The sequence below is a fragment of the Diadema antillarum genome, unplaced genomic scaffold (genome assembly GCF_040938485.1).
Source record: "Diadema antillarum isolate AM-2024a unplaced genomic scaffold, OU_Dant_1.0 seq00000697_RagTag, whole genome shotgun sequence".
Taxonomy (NCBI): Eukaryota; Metazoa; Echinodermata; class Echinoidea; order Diadematoida; family Diadematidae; genus Diadema; species Diadema antillarum.
In genome coordinates, this window is record NW_027271602.1 from 440962 (window position 1) to 466710 (window position 25749).

A 25749-nucleotide genomic window follows, 5' to 3' on the forward strand; every position below is an offset into this window, starting at 1 on the left:
TACAGCTAGCCGTACCTACGTACACACCACGTACGTACAGTCGCAAAAAGGGACGAACAGCATTGTCGCCCTCAACGGTCGTAGCGGTAGCAGGCATGATATGCGATGCACCGTCCCGTGTGGACGTGTGTGATGTGCATGCAGTGCATGCTTCATACTCTTTCGTCAGAACAGCAGTATTCGGCAAAGAAATCATGACGTACATCACGTCCTGGGAGGAATTTTCCAAAGCAGCAGAGAGGTTGTACCTTTCGGACCCTTCAAAGGTAGGCCTAAATCTATTCTAAATTTCTAAGTAAACTAGTCGAAATGATCAGAAAATTTCTCCAATCAATGCCAATGGAAATTAATTGGAGACTATTGTATTGACACTAACACAACACTCACAGTATGGTTGGACCTACGGCTACGCCACTACGGTACTACTAATTTACTCATCGACCGCCTTTATTTGTACCGGTAACCACCATTTCACCGAAAACTATTCAACACTACAACAGATTTAGAACACTCTACCTCAATTTTGTCTCACTTTGGGAGAAAATAGCGCAGATCCTTACCCCATGCTCAGATTGTCGCTCCGTATCCTACGCACGTAAATCTCGGCGATAAACACACGGGGTGTCAGGAGGTTTTTTTCGTGCGCCCGTGGGAGCTCATTTCTTAAACCGACCGCCCATTTTCCCATTGAAAAGCACGAAGATCTAGTGAATGGGCAGATATGTGTTAACAATAATTAAGTGTATTACTAATGAAGATCTTCTTCAATTCTTTTTCCTCCTGTTTCCTCAGGTCATTTACTTGTATCCCCCTAATTTTTCTTGATTTGTATTCATGTTCAAATGTTCCGGCGTGTTGCGCTCCGTCCCACACATATTTTTTATTTTATACGCGAGAAAGCCATTGCGCGAGGGTGGTTGATCTAAAAATAGGTGGTCGATGACTTACCATACAGTGCTTATCAAAAAATGAAAAAAAATGAAAAATGGTAATCCAACTTTGGACTCGACCTCTCGAGGGCTAGATACTAGTCAATGACGATGAAGCTGTTAGTGGTGGTGCGCTTGAAGATTGTATGTCTGATCTGACCTCTAGCTCTGATGGGTGCTGGACTGAGACTACGTACGACTGCCCCCCCCCCCCCCCCCACCATCTCCATTAAAAAAAAAAAAAATTGGGGAACATTTTTGAAAAACTTCTTGCCTTCGTTGGTTACATCTAGATGTCTAATTAAATGTATTACTAACTCTCCACCCTGCAGGTGCGGATCGTTACAAAGTACAGACACTGCGATTCTAAGTTGTCAGTAAAAGTCACAGATGATCAAGTGGTAGGTATAACTGTCACTATAAGACATTTCACTTTGACTTTGTGCGATCCAAGAAATGTAAATGTGATGTGTCATCATGAAAGCCATATGTTCCTACTGTAATGTCAGGAAAATTTTTTTGGTTTTGGTTTTGGGCAGATATAGATTTGTTTGATGCTAAGCTTGAAATTGATATACCAGGTATAAGTTTTTCTACTTCCATACGTGGACAATGTGTTAAAAAAGGAATTTGAAGTTAGAAATCTGTATGGATTACGTGATGATGCATCACATATATATTGTGTAGAAGATAAAGATCAAGAATTGTTTGTACTCTGTGAGACGACACATGAAACATTTCACCCAATTTTGTGAAAGTCGTACAGGGCATTACAAAAAAAAACTGCTTTCTCCCACTTGCCCAAACGTACTGTGTTCAGGCAAGTGCCCATTCTTATTACTATCCCAATAAGGACTTTTGTTGCCCCAGGCAAGCTGGCGGGAGGGTCTGTAGAACCATTGCATAAGGAGACCTGTTCCAAGGACCAGAGTTACACTTGTATTTCATCTTGACTTGGGTACCGCCCACTGTGGCAGAACGAGAATCTTGAATCAAATATCAGGGTCAGGTCTGAAATGCACTTTTTTGTGTGCAAGTCTACATTGTAGCACAACTTCGTATAATAGATAACCTGTCACAACTCCTTTATTTTTCTATGAACAACTTGACAGTTGTGAAGTTATTCAGATATATGCAACACATTTCGTTTGTTACTCAAAGTTTCACTTATCAATTGTTTTGTTCTTCTTGTTTCATTTCACATACAGGCTATTTAAAGTGTAGTAAGCTGGCAGTGTCATATCGTGTGTTGTTTTATAATTCACTGATTCTTTATTCCTCTTTTTATTGCAGTGCTTACAGTACAGGACAGAACACAGCCAAGACCTGAAGAAAGTAGAAAAGTTCACCAATCAATTGATGAGGTTGATGCTAGCAAAATGAATATATCTTTTTAACACAATGGACGTGTAACAAATGTGAACCTTTGTTTGTACTTCATACAACGGTTAGAGTAGTAGTATAACTGGCTGCTACAGCTACTACCTAAAACTCAGTGACATCTCAGTTTTCTCATGTATCCCAAGTCTGGGCACAAGGCAGTGTACATACATGCATACTGGATAATTGGAGCAATTTGCAATTGGCATTTTTGCTCTGCACATACCATGCTGGGGCAGGTATTGATACACCTCTTAATCTTCTTATAACCATCATCTCAAATTACCATGATATTGTATACAGGTGTATGCAAATAGTTTGCTGAGACTCGCGAGGGATGACAGAGTTAACTGCACACGTGCTGCAGGGGAGATGGCTTACACAACAGAAAAGTCTGTTTGTACCCAATAACTATCTTGCTCATTTGTTCATATTTTGAAAATTCTGTTCAAAGGTTTAGAGTAAATCTATTGATACTTTTCCCACACCACTGGAAGTGGAAGTGTTGTTGTCCTTCTCTTTAGTTTACTTGTATTTTTTCCAGAGTGACCTTCACATGAAAAGAACTGACAAGGGAGACATATTTTTTTTCAAAATTAATGTAAATGGCACTAATTGGCAGAGTTTATGATTTTGAGGGCAAAAGTGAAATGACTTAATTTGATATTATGTGCAGATACCAGTGGAGGCTGTTGAAAGATGCTCATAGAATCCATGGTAGATGATTTATTTGCTCAGAAAATGTCTTCCATAATGCTTTATTTAACGGTATATGATTTCACAGAAATATCCATCAATAACTTCACTTTCTTTTAGTTCACAGCTTTTATTTAGTGAAACATTTCTGCTGACACTGATAATCATTTGTCAGATCAGCCTGCTAAATTAGCGTCTTAGATGGAGCTGTTCTATTAGACAAAGTTGAGTAAGAGCATGATGTCAGTTGAGCAACAGAATGACAAATAGGTTGCAAGTATCTGATTACTGTAAAACATGATATATTCGCGGCACGAAATTTTCGCAAATTGGAGCCGACGGCCTTTTTCGTGGCATGAAATTTTCGCGAATTGCCACTGGCGTTCAATGCATATAGTGTAGACAAGAAATTTCGCGTGCATTTTAATCTCGTGAATCTTGGTGCTCGCGAAATTCGCGAAATTAAAATGCACACGAACATTCCTCGTTTTACAGTATATTACTGTACTTCTGTGAATCATTCAATAATATGTTTCTATCACTTTGTATGTGCAATTGGATAAGCTATCAAAACAACGTCCAAGGGATATGATTGTGCCAGACCTGTACTTGGAGAAGTGATTTGTTCCAGACACAAAAATAGTTTGATCAGTGTAGCTGTTTTGTTTTGTTTTGTTTTTTAAAGATAGTACAAAATACTTGTATATGGGCCTTTAGGACATATATTTACCAAGTGAATTCCTGTTTGTTCAAGGGTTTTATGGCATTATGCAACCAAAAGAATAGTTATAAATGTGCGTGGTTGGCCTTCCGGACATATATTTAACAAATGAATTCCTGTTTGTTCAAGTAGTTTTGTGGCATTATGCAACCAAAAGAATAATTATAAGTGTGCACAGTATACTGTGAAGTAAACAGAAACTCTCATGAAAGTCATGTTATGATGTTGGTGATTTTTAGTGATGTGCATACTGATTGTCAGAAGAGATTATCAGAGACTCCAGCCCCAAACACCTTCTGATCTGGAGATTCTCCCGCCTGAAACTCCTAGAGCAAACGGGAGACTCCAATTTTGATGTACGCTGTGCGCACATCACAAGCGCAAAGTTCCTTGCGGCCGGGATCCAGGGCCCGCTTAAGGGCCCTGGAAGCTCTAGGGTTCTAGATGCTTTTTCATGCTATCTAAGGCTTATTTTTCAACATACAATGGCAATAAGTAAGAAATCATTTCAAGCGGGAGACACAGAGCCAGGGCGGGAAAAATTAAATCTCACACAGGAGAACGGGAGATTTTGCAAAAATGGGCTTTCGGCAGGAGATCTTTCGTCGAAAGTGGGAGAGTTGGAGTCTCTGGATTATGAGCTGATTAATCATGAAAGAGATGAAGTGCATTACCGTTATCTGCGTAAAACCAGGACAACCCAATTTGTAGTGTGACATAAAGACCTGTAGCGTGGGGATACAATTGTACCGTGGAATGGGAAGTCTGGCATGGCTCGGATATGAAGAATCCCTGTTATACATTTTTCACACACAGCCAAGAATCTTGACTGGAGTTGACTATTACCAATGTGCTTCACTTCACATATTTGCTGATGGACACTTATCATGGTTTTCAAACTTTGTACTCTGGTGGGCAGTGAATGAAGATCAGTTTAATCGGGCCATCCATGTCTCCCCACACTACTTGGTCTGTAAAAGATAATGTAATGCTGTACTCCCATCTTCAGGGTACCACTATTTGCAAACTATTAAACATATTCTGTGAATTAGAAATGATGTTATTTGGATACTCCATATAGCAAATTTATCTTTGTGCTCATACTGCCAGGCTTATATGTAGTTGAATTCTAATCAATATGGTTATGTTTTTAGTTCTGTATGTTTGTCTGTCTGTTTACAAGATAACTGGAGAACATTTGAACAAAGTTTTACAAAATTTGCGGGGTGTGTTTATAATGATGTAGGAAAGAAATATTGAAATTTGGGGTCATATGGTCAAAGGTCATAGGGGTCATAGAGGACATTAAATAAGCTCAGTCTCCCAATAACTCAAAACAGATGATCAGATTTTCACCAGGTTTGCAGGGTGTGTTCATAATGGAGTAAGAAAGAAACATTGAATTTGGGGTCATAGGGGTCGTAAAGGACATAGAATAAGCTTAATCTCCCAATAACTCAAGAACAAGATGATAGGATGTTCACTAAACTTGCAGACTGTTCATAATGAAGTAATAAAGAAAGAATTTAATTCAGGGGTTGTGAGGTCAAAGATCAAAGTTTATAGGGTTCATAAAGGACATGAAATATCCTTAATCTCCCAATAACTCAAGAACAGATGGTCAGATTTTTCACCAGACTTGCAGGGTGTGTTTATAGTGAAGTAACAAAGAAATTAAGTTTGGGCTCATGAGGTAAAGACCAAAAGCCATGGGGATCATACTGGATATAGTACACTTACATATAATTTCCCAATAACTCAACAATGGATGACCAGATTTTCAACAAATGTTTTGTGTAGATGTCCCTATACATATGTACCTCATTATTTGTGTTAAAGATATTGCCCCGGATAGATGATATTTTAATGGTGGCTGCTTGATGGAGGTGTGCTATCTTGGAGTGCTCAAGTTCTATGTCGATTGACTCTTGTACCATTTACATTGTACGTGTACATTATATCTTTCTGTTTCAGATTTGATAGGTCGTAATAATCTCAAGATTATATCAAGTAATGGAGAAGTTAGGAGAAAAAGATATAGTGTGTGGGGAGAGGGGATGGTACATTGGATATGTCTGACATTATGCTTTAAAACAGAAGTAGTGGTACACTGTAAATTGATTCACGTTTTAGTACATTTATGTTATGATATTCTCCTCTCTTTTTTTTGTCAAAAAAAGAAATGAAAAGATCTGACAAAAATGCAGTGCATTTCTTCCCCCTCCCATTGTTCATGTTTTTTTTTAGTGTATTCATGACCTATATTGGTATGTATAGCTGCTTCCACTGCTTCCACAAAAGCTTGTGTTCACAATACCAGTTAAACCATGGGAAACACATGCTCATGCAGTTTACAAGAGAAGTAATGCTCTTCAGTGAATTCATATTTAACCTCTACTAATGCAACACAATCCATGTTCATATCTTTTCCATGTTTTAAAACAAAAAATCGGTAGGAAGAAGTTTCTCCACAAAGTTAATACACAGAAATAGTGAAATGTTATAGTATAAAGGATATTGCAGATTTCATTAAAGGTCCCATCTGGGTTCTGTTTCATAAGACTTGTTATCAGTAACAACTGCCACATTTCTATGACAAATTTGCTCTCAGCCAATCAGACGCAAGGATTTCAGTAGCTTATAACAACTATTGTAACTATTGTAACTTGATATTGATAACAAGTTTTATGAAACGGGACCCTGATCTGCAGATAAGGGATTATAAATAAGTTAATTGTGTGTGTGTGTGTGTGTGTGTGTGTGTGTGTGTGTCGTGTGTGTGTACATGCATATACATGTATGTATGATTTTTTTTTCAGTTTCAGTTTCAGTTTCTTTATTTCACAAAAGCAAGAAACTTATTAAACACACATGCACATACACACATTGACATCAGTATACAATTACAAACATTTCAGTTAAAACAGCATAAAAAATGAAAATGATAATGATGATAAAATAATTCAAAAAATACTCCATAAAATAAAATGACAAATACATACATAGCTTTACAAGTACAGTATTATTGAAAGCCAACACGAACAGCCAGAATGGAAGTGACTCTACCGGTACATGTACTCATGGGTGTCTTATAAAATGTTCATTCAATTTCAGATATATGTATTTTATGTGTTTAAAGGCACATAAAACATTAAAGGGCATGAAAATGTCAAATCAAAACACAATGACAAAGAACTGGAATACAGTATAGGATGTCTCGTAAAGGGATAAAGGAATAATATTCTTAATAATATTCTTATTCTTCTTATCGCAACAGTTTGGGTAAATTATTTCTCATATATATAGCCATATATGAATATATATATATATATATATATATATATATATATATATATATAATTATATATATGTTAGGGTACATTGGCAACATATATGATATATGAAACAAGTGATACAATTTTAATCGTCCATTTTAAGCAAGAGGTGTACAATGAATTGAGCCTCATGATAGGCCATTTGTTAAATTTAGGGGGGAAATTTATAGTTAGGTGATCCGAGTATCCTCTCGGATCACCTATTGTATCTGTACGGATTCTTTCTTTCTTTCTTTCTTTCTTTCTTTCTTTATTTCTGGACAAAAGTTGTGCAGAGGTTAGCTCAGAAAGTGCATTGCCTATCAATGTCAAACTTATACCATATATGTATCATATCGCAAAGACGGCAGCGCAAGTAAAATCATAGTGATCAGTCAACCGTGACGTCACTATGACGTCATTATATGAAAACACATTTTCAATCATATCTCATTAATGGAATGGAGTTTTTCAATGAAATTTACGTCACATATATTTCAAGTCAAGCGCATTCTACTCATATTCTCAAAATTCATCTATGCCTTAAAACGTGCGCGTACGCGCGCGTTGAAATATTTGTATGCTCAAATCGAGCTCAAATTTTTTTTGCACACGTTTCAGACCATTTGGAGCATTTTTTGAAAAATTGAAAAAATCGGACGGACGCGTACGCGCGCGCATATATACGCACGCACAGCTCAAATGCAACAGAAATTTCCCGTTTTTTCACACGCATCGCATGTCTGAAATGCCAAGGTATATTTCTATCAAATTTCAAGTCAATCCGACTCAATATGACGTCATACGGGCCCGTCAAAGTTGAAATTCCGCGCGCGCGTCAATGGCGATATATAGTGCAACTATGCCAAAAAACCGCCAAATTTAAATCTGATTTTACTCGTCAGGATGAACGGTGACCCCCCATTTTCTTTACATATTTTAAAAGCTGGTGAGTTGTACATGTCATTTCATGGGTTGGCGATACTGAAAAAATGATGAAAAGATATCAAATTTCTTAATAAAGTAAAAAAAGTAAATTTTCAAAATGACGTCATCAAATTTCAAATTCACTCGAGCGTATCTCACTTAAATTTCGCCAATTTTCACCCAGATTTCAGTATGTTGTAGCTTACGAAATGTTCTTTCATTAATGTAATAAAAACATTTTGATTGGATAACGTCATCACCTCGTAAAAATGGATTGAAAGTATCCTTGTAAAATTTGACCAGTTTACGTGTTATCTCTATGGGAGAGCAGTTTTTCTGGCAGTGAAAATTGACATTACTATCTTTTTCGAGCACTAGCTCACTTATGCTTCGGTGAATTTTCCCCAGATTTTAGTATGTTATAGCTGAGACTTTGGGCTATCGTTAATGTGCCCTTCATTTTTTCATATGACGTCGGCATCACGTCGAAAAACTTGGTTGAAAATGGCACGTAGTTTCGATGCAGCGTCATTTTGCTTAATACACAGGGCCTATGGAGCATGAAATAGGTCATTGCATAGCGCATCCGACTCGTAATCCTAAGGTCCCTGGTTCGAAGCTCACTCCTGCCAATATTTTTTTTTTATATTTTTTAAACACTTTTTTCTTCTTTTTCTTTAGTTCGTCTGAATCTCCTTTCCTAGCTTCATCTTTCTCTGATTTTTTTATGCTTCTCCTTTAAATTTCTATAAAATAATATAATTTTTTCTTTATTTTTCTTTCTTTCTACTACTTTCTGTGCAATAGATGAACAACAACAATGACTATCAGCCCCATACTTAGCACATGTTTAGTTCATGTCACGTACATTCTTTCATAAAATAACAACTACTTGATCGGACACCATCTTGGGTATGTAAATTAGGGTCAAAGGTCATAAATGTTTCATCCAGTATCTTGGCGAATACATATCCTATCTTTCCAATATTTTGCACGCGCAAAGACCATGTTACAAGGATCAGTTCACAAAATAACCACTTTTTGTTCAGATGTCATCTTGTCTGTGTAAATTGGGGTCAAAGGTCATATGTACCTTTTTCTCTATATGACGTGTTATCTCTATGGAAGGGAATTTTTCTAGATGCGAAAATTGACATGATTGTCTTTATCGAGCACTAGCTCACTTACCCTTCTGTGAATTCCTCCCAGATTTTAATATGTTGTAGCTGAGACTTTGCGCTATTGCTAGTGTGCCTTTTGTTCTTCATACGAAGACGAAATCATGTCAAAAAAACGTGGTTGAAATAAGCTTATCTTTGATGTATTGAATTTTACAAAATAACCACTTATTGCTCAGATGCCATCTTGTCTGTGCAAAGTGGGGTCAAAGGTCATATGTACTTCTTTCTGTATCTTCGTAATGACGTGTTATCTCTATGGGAGGGAATTTTTCTAGATGTGAAAATTGACATGATTGTCTTTATTGAGCACTAGCTCACTGACCCTTCGGTGAGTTTCTCCTAGATTTTAATATGTTGTAGCTGAGACTTTGCGCTATCGTTATGTGCCCTTCGTTTACTCATACGACATCGAAATCACGTCATAACACTTTGCTAAAATTAAAGCTTAGCTTCGATGTATTTTTTTCATATTTCTTTCTTTTTGCAACTTTCTTTGCAATAACTCAAGAAAGACATTCCCTATTACCCCCATATTTTGCACATGTTTAGTTCATGTCACATACATTATTTCAAAAAAATAACAGCTACTTTATCGGACACCATCTTGGTTATGTAAATTAGGGTCAAAGATAAAAAATGTTTCATCCTGTATCTTGGTGAATACATGTCCTATCTTTTTCCACATTTTGCACACGCAAAGACCATGTTACAAGAATCATTTCACAAAATAACCACTTTTTGCTCAGATGTCATCTTGGGTGTGCAAAGTGGGGTCAAAGGTCATATTGTATACTGTACTTCATTCTGTATCTTCGTTACTGTATACGAAATTCGGTACCAAAGATGGCAGGTCTGACTCCCTTTTCTAAATGAGAATCCAAACATCACACAGCCAATGTCCCCTCAACACCGATAAAACATGTATGGTCATGCCTATTTGGATCAGGACTCACATCATTGATTTCCAAACAGATCGGATCACCTAATTTGTCAGTGTTGACAAATTCTAAGTCTAGTTCTTTTGTGTTTTTATTCTGAACAGCAAAGTAATATCCAAACAGAAACCAACATTTGAAGTTCCCTAAACATGCAGATTGTGCACCGCCAGGCTAATTAGAAAATCAAAAACTCGGACAGTTGCATGGAAGTCAAGGAATTGGATACTCGAGTGTTCAAAGGTTGAACTTTCATACTCGTGGCAAATTCTATGCACTGCCATCTAAAAATCTACAATGTGATGTCACAGTATAGCAGAATGACACAAAAATATAAAAGCAATCTAATTGTAACGCAGATTTTAGTAGAAATTCACTATTAGTAATATTCCCTTGACTTGTTGCTGAAGGCAATGAAATAAGAGGAATAGGAAGCGCATTTCTCTATGCGCCTTTTAGAGGAACCAGGTCAAATGCTCTTTTTATACAATGCAGATTTTGGAATTCCTTGCATATTTTCTCTGAAAATACATTGTTGATACCACGACATCTCAAGACTAGAAATGTGTTGTGCCAAATGTGGTCGAGTCATGATCTGAAGGATACATCTCCAGGTCAGCCTGAAATCTACATCTTCATCAGTAGGCCTATTATAAAAATGCAAACTCTGGTCAACATAAGTATGATATAATGAAGGGCAGCTAAACCAATAAATCTTGAATTCGTAGGTTAAAATTTGATCAACCCATATTTATGTTTTCTTGTTGTTTGGGCATATAAAGCAGAAAGTTGTTAACTTTGTAACATTGCAAAGAGGCTAATCAGTAGAAATCTTTACAGAATGAGTATATACATTTAACAAAGACATTCATCAGGGCTGTATCAATTTAATAGTACTACAGTGTACTGTAATTGTGGAAATGCTTGCGCAAGTGCAGTAATTTTTCATGCTTGGTTGGGTAAGATGAATTTTGCCTGTTTTTAATTCTGCAAAATCAAAATACAAACTATTATATTACATATAACAAGAAAAAAAAAAAGAATTCGTTGGTTGTGATTTTGGCATGCTCAACCACTTCAACGCGATTCGATGAGTGTTTTTTTTTTCTTTCTTAAATTGTTACTGTATACTGAGATTCTACTGTACAAAAGATTTGTGTGACGTAGGTACCTACAGCTTGTGCCAAACATTTAGACCTTGCTTCAGTGTATTGAAATTTGAACCTGTATTTTTTTTACACACTCTGAAATTTGTCAGAGGGAATACATACATGTATTTCCACTGTTGATAAAGTTTCATACTGTAATTGTAAGTTATATATGTATTAATAAATAGGACTGAGTCATGAATTAACAGCTCCATGAATAACTAGATACATATCAATATAATCTGCTGTATTGGTTTTAAAAAATGTTTATATTGATTAATGCTGAGCTACATTTTAGTTTCAATAAGCACTGGATATCTTCAGGGACGCCAAGTTCAAACAATTTTTATGAGTGAGATTTTCATGCTCGGCGCGCGAATGTGCGCGCGAGCGAGGGTGTGGGAGGTTTTTTTTCCCCTCTGTGGCCTCCCACGGTATAGGGAGCTTTTTCAATTTTTAGCTCTTTATGGTGCGATAAGGTGCACACTTCAGTGATTATTTTTACCTTATTTTGAAAGACAAAAGGGAAATATACCTTCAATTGCAACTATCTCTTGAATCTTTTGAGCTATGCTCATTATTATAGGCCCAAGTTGCAGACTTCGCCCTATGCGTGAGAAAAATGGGTGTCATACGTGAGATCGTGAGATGGCCCCTAAATTCTTGAGTCTCGTGTAGAATGCATGAGACTTTGTAGCTCTGTATCTTGTGGGCCATTCTCAGATTAAGTGTTCAATTCCATGTGAGTAAAACCGAAAAATCAACCACAAAGTAATACATTCAAAGATGTGTTTTCGGTAACTTCAAAACCGGTCAAATACGAAACAAAAAGAGGAACATTCTAAATGATGGCCATTCATTGAGTAAAAATGAATTGAAATAGAGCATCATATATGATTTTTGATCACCAATCAGATACGTTACCGCAAATTTACATGTTGTAATGGATTCCTAACTTTGAATTAAGTTTATTGTTTTGATCCAATTTCTGTTCAGGAAAAGACATCTGTCCCCCCTAAAGATATTGGGGTTTTTCAAGAGGTAAAGATGTTGTCATCCCTTGCTAATTGGTAGAAATTATTTCTGTGTGATAGGTTGAAATATGCTTTTTGCTGAAATGAAATATAACCTTAAGATTCACTTTGAATTTTTAGCAAATTTCGCTTACAAATATAAAGTTTCGAATCCCACAAATCATGCAAAGGTAACGATCCGATCTGGAATTTCCACAGGAAATAAATATGAAATGCTTTCCTGGGGAAATAACTATTGAAAAACATCGAATCGCCTTTGGTAACGTATCTGGTAAAATATAAGTAAAAATTTTAGTTGTGTATGAATTAATAAATATCACCTGTTTTAATTATTTACCTTATGAAATGAGGTAAAAATGAATGATGTAAGCCCAAATTAACCATATTAAACATTGTACGTAATATTTAAACTATGAAATGTAGTGGAAAAGAGCCCTAAATGTGAAAGCTGAGTTCTTCATTCACAGAATATTCCCATCTTGCGTCTGAATGTATTTATCCATCTGACTATAAGTATTCATTAAGTTTTGATGGATAATGCAAACAAGGTTTAAAAAACATATTTTTGCAGGCACTTAGAAGGAAGTAGGTATATAATACATGTATACAATTTGTCTGACATTGCAATATCTGTCGCAGTGGGTGGCGTGAAATGTATGTAACGTATCTGTCCAAATAAAAATGTAGAAAACCGTTATTTCAAACATTGTACCGTATTCTCAATAAAGAGCTGTTGCACAAAAAATCTTAAGTACATGTACTTGCAATGTATAAAGTATATCCTCAGGGTTTCATATACACAGGGTCATTGCATATATTTTCGCAATGCTGTAACACTAAAGAAACTGGTGACGTATCTGGTGGTGAACTTGGCGACAGGTTTCAAAAGGCTATAAAAAAAGAAGTCAATAAAAATTTTGGAACTTTTTGAGTATTGTGATTAGCACATGTTGTGATATGCTCATCGTCCATGAAAATGATATTTGGAAAGTGCATGTGTTTGTGGATGGAGAGGAGCAATAAAACATAATTCTGAAATAGCCGGCGACACTGCGTTTTGGGGATCTTAACGAAGTTTAACAGCAAAATTTCATACAAAAAGGCAGACAACCGCATTTGATCGTGTTTATTTTTAACAAATAAAGTCCTCGTGATATATTATAAACATTTAAATAGTATCTAATAGGTTTAAGGGAACCGCAAACTGTCATGGAATGTCGGCGACATCCGTAGTGATTTGAACGCTTTTACTGAGAATGGGCCTTGTAAGTCATTGCCTTTATTTCACCCTCTGATACTCTTGTCCCTGTGTCTGTAACCGTGTGTCCAAGTCCAAGTTCAAATTTTCCCCATTATTCAATCCCTTATTCTGTTTAAATACAATTTTTTCTTTAACATCCGTTGGAGTGCTGCATCCCCCCCCCCCCCCAAGCCCCCAACATTATCATTTTATCTCCGCATATATTGTACATAGTTTCAGGCTGAAATTTTCAGTCTTGTGTATCTGGTGGCTTTGTTTTGTATTTGTAAATAGGAGTTTCTGCAATTTACAAGCATTGCTTCTCAGCAGGTCTCCTATCTTTTCCACCTGATGTATTCTATATGTTGAATCTCTTATCAGCTATCTGTCATGTTTGTCTAATCATTGATTTTTTGTCTTCGCCCAATATTACAATTTTTGTAATTTGTTATTCTTGGTGGAATTGAACAAATAGATTGAATTGAAATTGAAAATTGATAGGCCTACATGTTTCATCACTCGATCTCAGGTCCATCATAATCATGGTCAGAATGTAACAGGAATTTGAAGAGAAGAGTATCGCTAGGGGTTGACACTACTCGATATTCTATATATTTTTTTTTCTACCAAGTGCAGATTAGACAATACTTCTTACATCGTTTGTGGAAATATATGTAGGCCTACAGCAAATTGTACTGGAATATGTGCTGCTACGAATATAAAATGCTTCACAGCCCAATATTTTTATTTAAACAGAAGAGTTCCGTTCATACTAGCATTAGACGCACAGACCACAGATCTGTTGGCGGTTTGAATCGGAGACTAGTGTGTTGAGGAGTTGAAACTGAGCTGAGTGCGCGCGATCTGCTCTGTGAGCGCCATTTATTCCCCAAGCAAGAAACGTTCGTCGAATCCTCGCCCCAATTTCCAACGCTGCGATCGACCCGGGTGCGCTGCGCGCCATCTCGCAACAATCCGCAAACACGTCATACATCGCACAAACCCCCTATGCCAATGCGTGTAGAAGCCATGCAACTGGAACGACTGAAGTCTTCTTTTCGCCGCGCCGTCGCTCGTTCGTCGAATTTCGCACAAACAGCGAGCCAGCCAGGCTGCTGGATAGTGTGCACTTCTTATGTGTGATGTACGAAAACCACCTCTCTACCTCTCTCAACAAACGTTCAAGTAAGTACCCTGTTACCCAATATTTCTCCTTCTTGTTTGACTACACAGTGCTGGATTTATCGCAAAATTTAATCGCAAGTCGTGCTGAGAATCCCTCAGTTTTGTGAATGCATTGTTTCATTCTAGACTATATCGTGTTGATTTAGAACACATGATACTTGTCCAGACGACACGAAGGAACTATCTTACACATACACTCTGCACACACGCGTTCAACCTGCCTTCTTTATCATGTTTATAACTTGCTCTTTCAATCGGACAATGGGCAAATGCACAAGTATTTATCATGTTCTAACCACTGACTGACTGTGAGGATCGCCTTTTTTCAAAATTGCGTGATTTTCATGTTTTCACGATTTGGAAAGTGGTTTCTTTTCTTCCCCTGCTAAGCTCACTGAGCTAGCTGTTTAGTGTTATTCTCAGTGTCTCACCTGCCCCTATGGCTAAGCAGCATGCTATGTATGGCTATTCTAATTTTTCTATGCAGCCTTCCGTTCACAGAGAAGCTCCCACCACATAACAGCCTACGTAATTTACAGCTCTTCAGGATCGCCTCAATCAACAGTGGGCCACTGGTGTTCAGAGGAAAAGGTGCTCTGTGTAATGTTCCATCCCTGAAGCAAAATGCCGTTGCTTCGTCGTCGAGAGTTTAGGCCTGCCAAACCGCCAAAAGATTTGCAGCCTGATGAGGAAGTTTTCTTGTGTCGACTGACTAATGAGATATTCAGGGATTATGAGTGAGTAACAAATAGAAACTACCATTGTACCAATGACTGTGGTACCAAGATGGCTATCCTGGGTTTTTAGGGGGCTAATGTTAAATTATTTTAGGCTTAGCAAAGTTAGACCTCTACTTTAGCACAGCCCCTAACCTAACTCAACTGCGGAGCCCCAACGTGCAGCATTGGGGCTGTGACGTTTTCACATTCAGATCGAGGAGTTGTACAAAACGGTGCCATTTCGGCGCTATATTTCCTTAATTTTTCAACAAAAACTACTAGGAATACTTACATGGGTCGATTAAACCTAAATGATTAATTTCGGCGACTGTTTGATGCATTTCATTGCTTATGATGCAGAAAATGTTGTCTTATAACTCGAATATCTTTAGCTCACCGATGCTCACTGAACTCACAATCACTCGCACAGCTCCCAGGCGCGCGCACAGCATGCATGCAGTGCAGTGCATTGACAGCATGCGTAATACGTACTAATGGATATAGCAGCAAGTCTCTCCACTACTGTTGCACTAGGGCAGGCCGCTTATTACTCCTAAAAAATGTAGAAAATTTTGCAGTTTCTAGATAAATGAGTGAGAAAAACCAAGTCGAAAAGGAAATGTATATTTCATTTTTTATTGTCACTGTGTTTATGATGGAAATTTAGCCGTGCTTTATTTGTGAAGTCGCCGTGAATGTGGCATTGGAGTTATTCGTGATTTTTGCTCCCGCTCAGCTGCGAGGTAACCGCCAGGACCGCGCCTTGCGGCGCGGTCTCCGGGGCTACCCCTAACCTTACCTAACCCTAACCCTAAAACCTAAACCCTAAAACACTAACCGGTTAAACTCTCCTCGGGTTTAACTAGATCTAACTGGTAACCCTATCAAACCCTGTAAAAGCCACCTAGCTAACTTTAATCAAGTATGATACATATCGCTTAATTTTTCTTCAATTTTAGCGGGGTACATATGGATATGGCTGTGCTGAAGTTAGAAGCCTAAAATAATTTAGCCCCCTGAAACCCAGGATTGCCCAATTTTGTCCTTGACCTTGTCTGCACCCAGCCATTGACTGAAATGATTAATATGAATAAAACATAGGGTCTGGTGAATCTAGAGCATAGAGGATCTAACGGTTACTACCTAGTGAATGCCTTTACATGAATTTAAAGAAGTTATTAAGTTTGTTGTAATCTTCACATTTTAATAGTTCAACTGATTTTGCTCTATTTTAACATGTCTCCCATCATGTAAAATAATTTGACCAAGAGTGAAACAGATGAAAATAGCGACTTTTTTTCCCATAGGGCTAGATTTTAAGTCTAAGCTGCACATGATTCATGAAGGGCAATGTATCTTCAAAGAGAGAAAGTGAGTTCTTTCAAAAGAAATCAACAATTCAAAGAGAAATATTGTCTTCTTCATATGTTTGACTTGAGCATAATGTGGAGGTTTCTTTGTATATTTACACACAGAACAGGAAGAAGAAGAAGAAAGAAGGATTCATATATATTTGTGGTAGTATACTATAGAAACATCTTATTATGAGTAATGAATTGCTCTTGTGTGCTGAATAGTGCATCTAAATGACTGTATCTAATATTCAAACAACCTTCTTTTTGAGTAAATTCGAAGTGACCAAACAGGGAGATTGTGGGGGGGAGGGGTGTCCCCTTCCCACAGTAAAGAGCTTTAGCATTTTTAAGCTGTAAATCATGTTAACTGGTGCATACTCGATGTAATATTTTGGAAAAACTCCCTTTTGCAACAGCCACCTAGAATTGATCCATTATAGGCTAGAATATTTTGTTAAAAAATGATTGTCCAAAAACAATGTTTTGTTTTTTTGTTTTTTGATTTTTTTTTTAAATGAGGCATGGGGCGAAACTTGCCTGTCATATGACCGTGAGAAAGACCCAGAGGCGTGACTGTGGTATACCCGATGTGTGAGACTTTGTACGTCTATGTTGTATTTGTTTGTCTGTTTTTAAGTAGAAAAAATATAATTGATATGTTGGTCTCATCATATTGTTGGACATATAGCAATTTCCATGCATAGGAATCCAACTGTATGACTGGAAAATGCAAAGTGCATAACGAAATGCTGACAATCCATGTAAACTACCACTGTATCGCTGAATACTTTATTTCAGTGATTTCTTCAAGAGGACAATCCTGTGCAACAGCTTAGTATGGAGCTGCAGTTTGACAGGGAGGCCTGGTCTAACGTACCAAGAAGCGATGGAAAGTGAGGAAAGGGCTTTGAAATATTTAGCAAGCTTCCCTGTGTACCTTGAGCCCCCTGTCCTCTACCTGGCACAGATGACCAAGCGAGGGCGGCTGTCTGACATGTGTGATGATATTTTCTTGTTTGTCAAGGATCGCTTCTTTGTTGGGGAAATTGTCGATGTTGTACACCTAGATACCAGGTAATTTTACACATTTTCTGTATTTGTATTGTAAAATTAAGAAACAAAATTAGCAGAAATTACTAATGGCTATGTAAGTGGAATCCAGCCACTTTCTTGTAAAGCTGCCAGATTGTTTGTGTGTTTTTCTAACTTGTCATACAGGGATTTTTTTTTTTTTTCATTTTTTCAATTTTTTTTTTCCTTTTGTCGCAGGCTTGGGCAAGAGGGCAATTGGTTTGTAGTGCACTGTTTCTTTAATGAACATGAAATGAATGTGGGTGTCTTATTATCATATCAAAATGTGTTGGTAAATATGTCTACCATTTACATTTGCAATTGACCAACACAGGGAAACATGCCGCGTGAATCGAGTCATCGTTCCCCCGCAGTACTCAGCAGATGTTAGTGCATCAGAGAGCAGCGATGATGAGATCATATTTGTCATGGATAATGGAAAGGAAGAGAAGATGAAATCTGTTCATGCAGAGCGCAAGACACCCAAAAGGTATACTAGAAGGTTTGATGACAACAGGCATACATATTGACTGTGTAACCTCACCCTTATCTGTGATCCCGTAATGCCTCATTAGAATGCTATGCAGATTATGTGATTCTTAACCAATGCAGTGCATTGAGCAGTACAATTTAGATCACAGCTGCGTCAAGTACCGGTATGCAACTACCGATAATTTCTGTATGCAAAATTCCCAGTTGACTACAAGGAGAACAAAGTAATTGCTGTTAGGAAACAATATACAAAGGTCATGCACTATTTCATGGTCTTGTTCCTGACCCAATAATTGGAGTTTTTATGCCTCCGCCACGTAGTGGTGCCGGAGGCATTATGTTTTTGGATTGTCCGTCCTTCCTCCCGTCCGTCCGTAATCAATTTTGTGGACAGCGTAACTACAAAACCTTGTGAGGTATCCTAATGAAACTTGGCATGCATGTGTGTGAGGGGGTGAAGTTGCGCCTATCAACTTTTGGGTGCACATGCTCAAGGTCAAAGTTCAAGAGGTCAAGGTCAAATGCTCAAAATTTCACTATTTCCCCCATATCTATGCAATGCCTAAAGATGTTTTCTTGAAACTTAGTGTATACATGTACTACCCAATTATGATTCTCTGATGAGAGTTTCAGGTCATTAGGTCAAAGGTCAACGGTCAACTGAAAATGTTAGAATTTTACTTTTTCTCCATATCTTGGAAATGGTTCAAGGTATCTTCATGGAATATAGTGTATATGCATGTACTGACTGGCAGTGATTATCTAGGGAATTTCGGAATCATTAGATCAGAGGTCATGGGTCAAAGGTCAAGGTCAACCCTTCAAAATTTGACTATTTTCCTCATATTTATGCAATACCTGCAGGATTTTTTTTTTTTTTTATTTGGTATATATTATCCAATAGAGATTCTCTGGGAAGTCTTTTTTGCCAAAAAGGTCAAAGGTTAAAAGGTCACAGATCAAGTGAAAGTGCTGAACTTTACTTCTTCCTCCATATCTCGGAAGTGGCTCAAGTTGTCTTGAAACTTAGTACATATTTACAATGTATGCATGTTCTGCCTGACAGTGACTCTCTTATGAATTTTAGGGTCTTAGGGTCAAAGGTCAAGGGTCAAAGGCCATGTGAAAATGGTAACAATTTACTATTCAATACAGAAATTGCACTTCTCCATACCTTGAAAATTACTCAATGCATAAACTTATAAAAGGGTCAAAGTCAAGTAAACGTCCTCAAATCCTCAAATACATGCTCTCCCATTCATCCAATTAAACCTACATTGTAGGTTAAGGAAGGTGAACATTCAACACATTTGTGACAAACATGTCATTTTAGTATTTTGCCAATTATGTGAAACGGTCATCACACATTGTCCACATGTACTATAGACCTATTTGGAGAATATGCATTATGGCGGAGGCATACCAGTCGCCATATCGACATTTCTAGGTAGCATTTATGATAGGCTGAGAGCTCTGACTCGACCAGTCTGTTATTTTGCCTTAACGCCAAAATATACTTTTTACCAGTTATTAGTATACTGATGGCTGGTACTAACAATCACTCTAATGCTTTAAGCTGCATAGCCGGTGTATTATGAATGAGTTGCAATTGTTTTTGTGTGCAAGTCAGTCAGCTGGGAACTGCTGCTGACCTGAGAATCTTGTGAAAATGGATGCTGCAGAATTTAATTCAGAATGCCATCATTGTCCCCGCCGAACGAGTTCGAGCAGGGGACTATGAAACGGGCTCCGTACGTGTGTGTGTCCGTGTGTCCGTGTGTCCGTGTGTCCGTGTGTCCGTCCGTCCGTGTGTCCGTCCGTGTGTGCGTCCGTGTGTGATCAAAATGTTCAATTTGCTACTTCTCTGTCATTTTTGAGCCAATTTTGATTCTGTTTGCTTTATATGATAGCACTACATGGGAGCTTTGAAACTCTACACAGAATTTCAGTCGTGACCTTTGACCTTGACCTTTGACCTATATTGTACATTTTGCTACAAAATGCTACTCCTTCGCCATTTCTAACCCAATTTCGATTCCGTTTGCTTTATGTGATGGCACTAGGTGAGGGCTTCAAAACTTCTACACAGAATTTTGACCTTTGACTTCTTTGACCTTTGACCTTGATTTTTGACCCATATTGTACATTTTGCTACAAAATGCTACTCCTTCGCCATTTCTTACCCGATTTCGTTTCCGTTTGCTTTATGTGAGGGCACTAGGTGAGGGCTTCAAAACTTCTACACAGAATTTTGACCTTTGACCTTGATTTTTGACCCATATTGTACATTGGCTACAAAATGCTACTCCTTCGCCATTTCTTCCCCAATTTCGACTCTGTTTGCTTTATGTGATGACACTAGGTGAGGGCTTCAAAACTTCTACACAGAATTTTGACCTTTGACTTATTTGACCTTTGACCTTGATTTTTGACCTGTATTGTACATTTTGCTACAAAATGCTACTCCTTCGCCATTTCTTACCATGATTTCGATTCCGTTTGCTTTATGTGATGGCACTAGGTGAGGGCTTCAAAACTTCTACACAGAATTTTGACCTTTGACTTCTTTGACCTTTGACCTTGATTTTTGACCCATATTGTACATTGGCTACAAAATGCTACTCCTTCGCCATTTCTTCCCCGATTTCGATTCTGTTTGCTTTATGTGATGGCACTAGGTGAGGGCTTCAAAACTTCTACACAGAATTTTGACCTTTGACTTCTTTGACCTTTGACCTGAATTTTTGACCAACATTTTGTTGTACATTTTGCTACAAAATGCTACTCCTTCGCCATTTCTAACCCAATTTCGATTCCGTTTGCTTTATGTGATGGCACTAGGTGAGGGCTTCAAAACTTCTACACAGAATTTTGACCTTTGACTTCTTTGACCTTTGACCTTGATTTTTGACCCATATTGTACATTTTGCTACAAAATGCTACTCCTTCGCCATTTCTTCCCCGATTTCGTTTCCGTTTGCTTTATGTGAGGGCACTAGGTGAGGGCTTCAAAACTTCTACACAGAATTTTGACCTTTGACTTCTTTGACCTTTGACCTTGATTTTTGACCCATATTGTACATTGGCTACAAAATGCTACTCCTTCGCCATTTCTTCCCCGATTTCGATTCTGTTTGCTTTATGTGATGACACTAGGTGAGGGCTTCAAAACTTCTACACAGAATTTTGACCTTTGACTTATTTGACCTTTGACCTTGATTTTTGACCTGTATTGTACATTTTGCTACAAAATGCTACTCCTTCGCCATTTCTTACCATGATTTCGATTCCGTTTGCTTTATGTGATGGCACTAGGTGAGGGCTTCAAAACTTCTACACAGAATTTTGACCTTTGACTTCTTTGACCTTTGACCTTGATTTTTGACCCATATTGTACATTGGCTACAAAATGCTACTCCTTCGCCATTTCTTCCCCGATTTCGATTCTGTTTGCTTTATGTGATGGCACTAGGTGAGGGCTTCAAAACTTCTACACAGAATTTTGACCTTTGACTTCTTTGACCTTTGACCTGAATTTTTGACCAACATTTTGTTGTACATTTTGCTACAAAATGCTACTCCTTCGCCATTTCTAACCAGATTTCGATTCCGTTTGCTTTATGTGATGGCACTAGGTGAGGGCTTCAAAACTTCTTCACAGAATTTTGACCTTTGACTTCTTTGACCTTTGACCTTGATTTTTGACCTATATTGTACATTTTGCTACAAAATGCTACTTTCGGCGGGGACATATATTACACACCGCGTAATTTCTACTTTTCCTTGTTTTGTCAACAAATAATGCACAACACTTGGTTGGATCTTAGTAAAGTTTTCCATCGTGGCTCATGCATCATATGTTTCGGTCTGTTCCAAAGTTACGTACATGTGGATAGTTCTTACTATTAACTAACGTCTTGTGTGAAAGGCATTATTTGCAAAATAATTATTTAAGACTGATAATGGCTGTTCTGTCTTATTAAGTTTGGTAATTAGTCGATGAAGTTGACCATATACGGCACTAATCATGTTGGAAGTGGTGCGCCCTCAGTGGCGGGGCGCGGCTCACGATATTGCTTGGCATATGTACACACTGAAGAATCACGATTATACAGCTGCACACTATATTCAATGATACTCGGTATTATGATGATATGTAATTTTTTTTTTTTCTTTTACGATTTTTATAGAATATTATATGCTCAAACCATTTCTTAAATTGCATTCAATGATAATTTTTGCCCATTTTTTTGTCCTACCCTTTTTATGGTTGTTTTTGGTATGTCATGGTTCCTTCCTTTTGGATGTGCTCTTTTTTTTTTTCTTCTTCTTCTTCTTGTCCCTATTTATTGCAAATCCAATTCTTTTTTTATGTGACTCATGATTTATGTAACAGTGTATAACGACATACAGTTTTAATATTGTATATTTGCTCAGGGGATCAGCCTCGAAAGGCCAATGGCCTACTGCTGATTTCCTCCATTTATTTTAATTGTTGTGTCAATCTGGAACACACACTTTTTAACTTTTAACTGTGATTATGTATTTATCCAAAATAATTTTTGGTTTGTATATATGTATGTGTTAGAACTGATTGATTGTGTATTTATATGTTTTTACCTGAACTGTGGAAATAAACTGAAACTGAAACTGAAGTTGCTGAAGAAATCGTAGTGTGATTCTCTTTAATGACAGAAAGTGGTATCGAGTTATGTCTTACTGTTCTAATATGTTTGTTTGTTTTTCTTTTTTCTCATCCAGGAGTTTACCTGCTCAAATGCTCAAGCCCTCGATGTACAAATATGAAGTCACCTCGCTGCAAGGCTCAGGAACTTACATAGCTCCCCATAGCAATGTCAGGTCAGTGATCATGGTGATGCCCAAATATGCAGAATGTAAAGGAAGCATTGCAGGGACGTGCAAGTCAAGTCAAACTTTGTTTTTGTAATTGAATGATTTCTACAGATACTGGCTAAATTTTGTGCATAGTATTTACATGTGTAATTACCATGCATATGCTTTTTTGGCCGTGAAAACCACGAAACTTCAAACAAACTTGCAAACTCTGTCTGTGCCACACCGTTCTAATGCAGATTAGGTTCATGGGACTGATGAATGAAAACCTTTGAGATGAGGAATTTGACAATTATACCAGGTAATTTTGTTTGTGTAGTCATATCTTGTTTCTCAAGCCATCATAGCTTTACAGTGTACCAGATAGAAGTTTTGTTGTTATTTTTAAGTGAAAAGTAGTGTTTGTTTCTCTCACATTGAGGCAACTAAAGTGTGACATATCAGGGTTCTGAGGACGGCCATTGCTTTATTTAAGTTGTCTTGAGTGTTGGGCAAGAGCTTTTGCTTTAAACCAATTACTAAAGCACCGTGGCATGCATCTGTAGTAAGTCATGTAATCATACAACTTCGGAATGCACCAAATTTGTGCGTTGCAGGCGAAAAGTTTATGCCATAATGTACAGAGTTGTAGGAAACTGTTGTGGAACATACCTGGGTAGCTGCATTACAATTCTAAGTTTTGCATAAAGATGAAGCTGATGTTAACCATCTTGGAATGTTTTTCTCTCTTCCCACAGTCGAAAGAGAGGCCTCTACACCAGGGATAAAAACAAGCTGTACCTCAAACATCATTGTCATGTTGTGGATTATATTTGGACTGTCAAGGTATTGCCATGCTTGTGTCGAGGCTTGATTTATTGCCTGAGTTGTTGTATCTAAAAGTACTGTGTTTTCAAGTTACTTGAGTGTGTATGTGTGCATAAGTCATGATGCTGAACTCATGCTTGCATTCAGGATTGTCTGATTTGTTTTTAGACCTGTCTGAAATTCTCAGTATGGATTAATTCAAAAACATATGAGCCATGTTGGCCAAATGTAGCACAATACTGAAGCTATGACCAGGTTGTTAGCCAATTAAGAAGCATGTGAATAATAAGTTTTGGTAAAACATGCATGACTTCTGTGTAGAGCTTTACCCATAGAATCGATCAGGATTGACAAATGAGTTTTCTCATTATGTATCACCCAAATCAGTCACAATACCTGCAGAAGTTCCGCTTGAATGAGAGGCGCTTTGAGGAATTCTTTGCCGGTCCACCTCCAAACTTCAGCTCCACACCTGCAAAGCGAAACACCCATAAAGTCATGCAGCATTCAGAGCAAGAGAGCTCTGCAGATGACGATGATGATGCTAATGATTCAGAAGATTCCGATGAAGACGATGATGACATCCCGCTTATGGAGGTGAAAAAGAAGGCTGCAGCCAAAGGTGGTGAAAAGAAGAAGAGTAAGTACCCACTATTGTTGAGTGAGCCATCCTGCATCATGATAAAACAGTAGAAGATTACCATCAGTTAGCAATATAAGTAGAAATATGGGATTATCATTACTCCATGCTCAAAGTAGATGGAAAAAACATTTATTCCAGACTGTTTTCAATTATGTGTTCTACAAAAGCCAACACCTTACTGTAATTTGAGTGCTGATGTGCATAAAACCATGGCAGGACTGTAGATGCATATTTCTTTTCAAAGATGCATATTTCTGTCAAATAATAACGAATATGATTTCCAGAGAAGGAAGGATTAAGCTGCATGTTTCATGCGTCAGATATTGTGCAAAATGGATTATACCAACAACGTGATCTTGCAAAAATGTAGTCATTAATGTAGATGTCACAAGTCAGAAATGGTTGTGCAAATGTCAGATATATATATATATATTTTTTTTTTTTTTAATTTTTTTTTTTTAAAGATTCGTCATGCATGCAGTACAAGGTAAAATATTATGCAGAACTGTTTTCTCAGTCGAGTTCCTCAGTGTACTTCCAATTTTCTTTACTAAGAGATAAAAATGTATGTCATGTTTTTCAACTGAAAGCTGCCTCTGTGGTCCGATAGTAGGAACATACTAGAGGAAAAGAAAAAGCGAAGATCTGAAGTCAGAACTGCATATCTCATAGTAAATCTCATCTTGAATTTGTTCAGGAAAATACAAGACTTCAAACAAGGAGAATCGAGAGGCCAAGGTCAAGAAGCCAAGGCTGACACCAGAGGAGAAGGCTGCCCTCAAAGCCAGGTTGAAGCAAGAGAGACTAGCAGAGAAGATGCTCATGAAGCAGAAGATAGCAGAAGAAAAGGCCAAGGCCAAGGCTCAGCTCCGTGAGGAGCAGGCAAGAGCCAAGGAGGAGCAGCGGGTCCAGAGGGAGCAGGAAAAGGCTGCAAGAAGGGAGCAGATACGGAAGGACATCGAAGAGAGTAAAGAAAGAAGGAGAAAGGTGAGGGATCTTTTTAAAGCTGACAGATATTTTGCATGTTGTGTCATATCTAGGGCTGCCTTGTCTCAGTTATTATGCGAGAGGCTCTCTACAAAATGTTGAATATTTCTTTACTTGAGAATTGGTATTTC

General features: G+C 37.7%; 2 protein-coding genes across 2 annotated transcripts in view; both read left to right on the forward strand.

The window, feature by feature from the left end:
- The first annotated feature begins 135 nt into the window (after window positions 1-135).
- LOC139737629 (signal recognition particle 9 kDa protein-like) lies at window positions 136-5926 on the forward strand. The gene is made up of 3 exons (XM_071648302.1): window positions 136-266; window positions 1262-1330; window positions 2223-5926. Exons 1-3 carry the CDS (start codon window positions 195-197, stop codon window positions 2310-2312), a joined length of 231 nt encoding a protein of 76 aa, XP_071504403.1. The 5' UTR covers window positions 136-194; the 3' UTR covers window positions 2313-5926.
- Window positions 5927-14595: 8669 nt separating this feature from the next.
- LOC139737630 (bromodomain adjacent to zinc finger domain protein 1A-like) overlaps window positions 14596-25749 on the forward strand; it is a 48215-nt gene continuing 37061 nt past the window's right edge. The window contains 8 exon segments of the mRNA XM_071648303.1: window positions 14596-14690; window positions 15178-15427; window positions 17563-17838; window positions 18170-18325; window positions 23089-23187; window positions 23919-24006; window positions 24376-24628; window positions 25329-25618. Coding sequence (XP_071504404.1) covers window positions 15315-15427; window positions 17563-17838; window positions 18170-18325; window positions 23089-23187; window positions 23919-24006; window positions 24376-24628; window positions 25329-25618 — 1275 coding nt within the window. The 5' untranslated portion in view covers window positions 14596-14690; window positions 15178-15314.

Bases quoted from the DNA above. Each gene is read 5' to 3' on its own strand.
- LOC139737629 (XM_071648302.1), top strand. From the start codon at position 195: ATGACGTACATCACGTCCTGGGAGGAATTTTCCAAAGCAGCAGAGAGG. The intron at 267-1,261 runs GTAGGCCTAAAT...TCCACCCTGCAG, and splicing joins ACCTTTCGGACCCTTCAAAG to GTGCGGATCGTTACAAAGTA. The intron at 1,331-2,222 runs GTAGGTATAACT...TTTTTATTGCAG, and splicing joins AAGTCACAGATGATCAAGTG to TGCTTACAGTACAGGACAGA.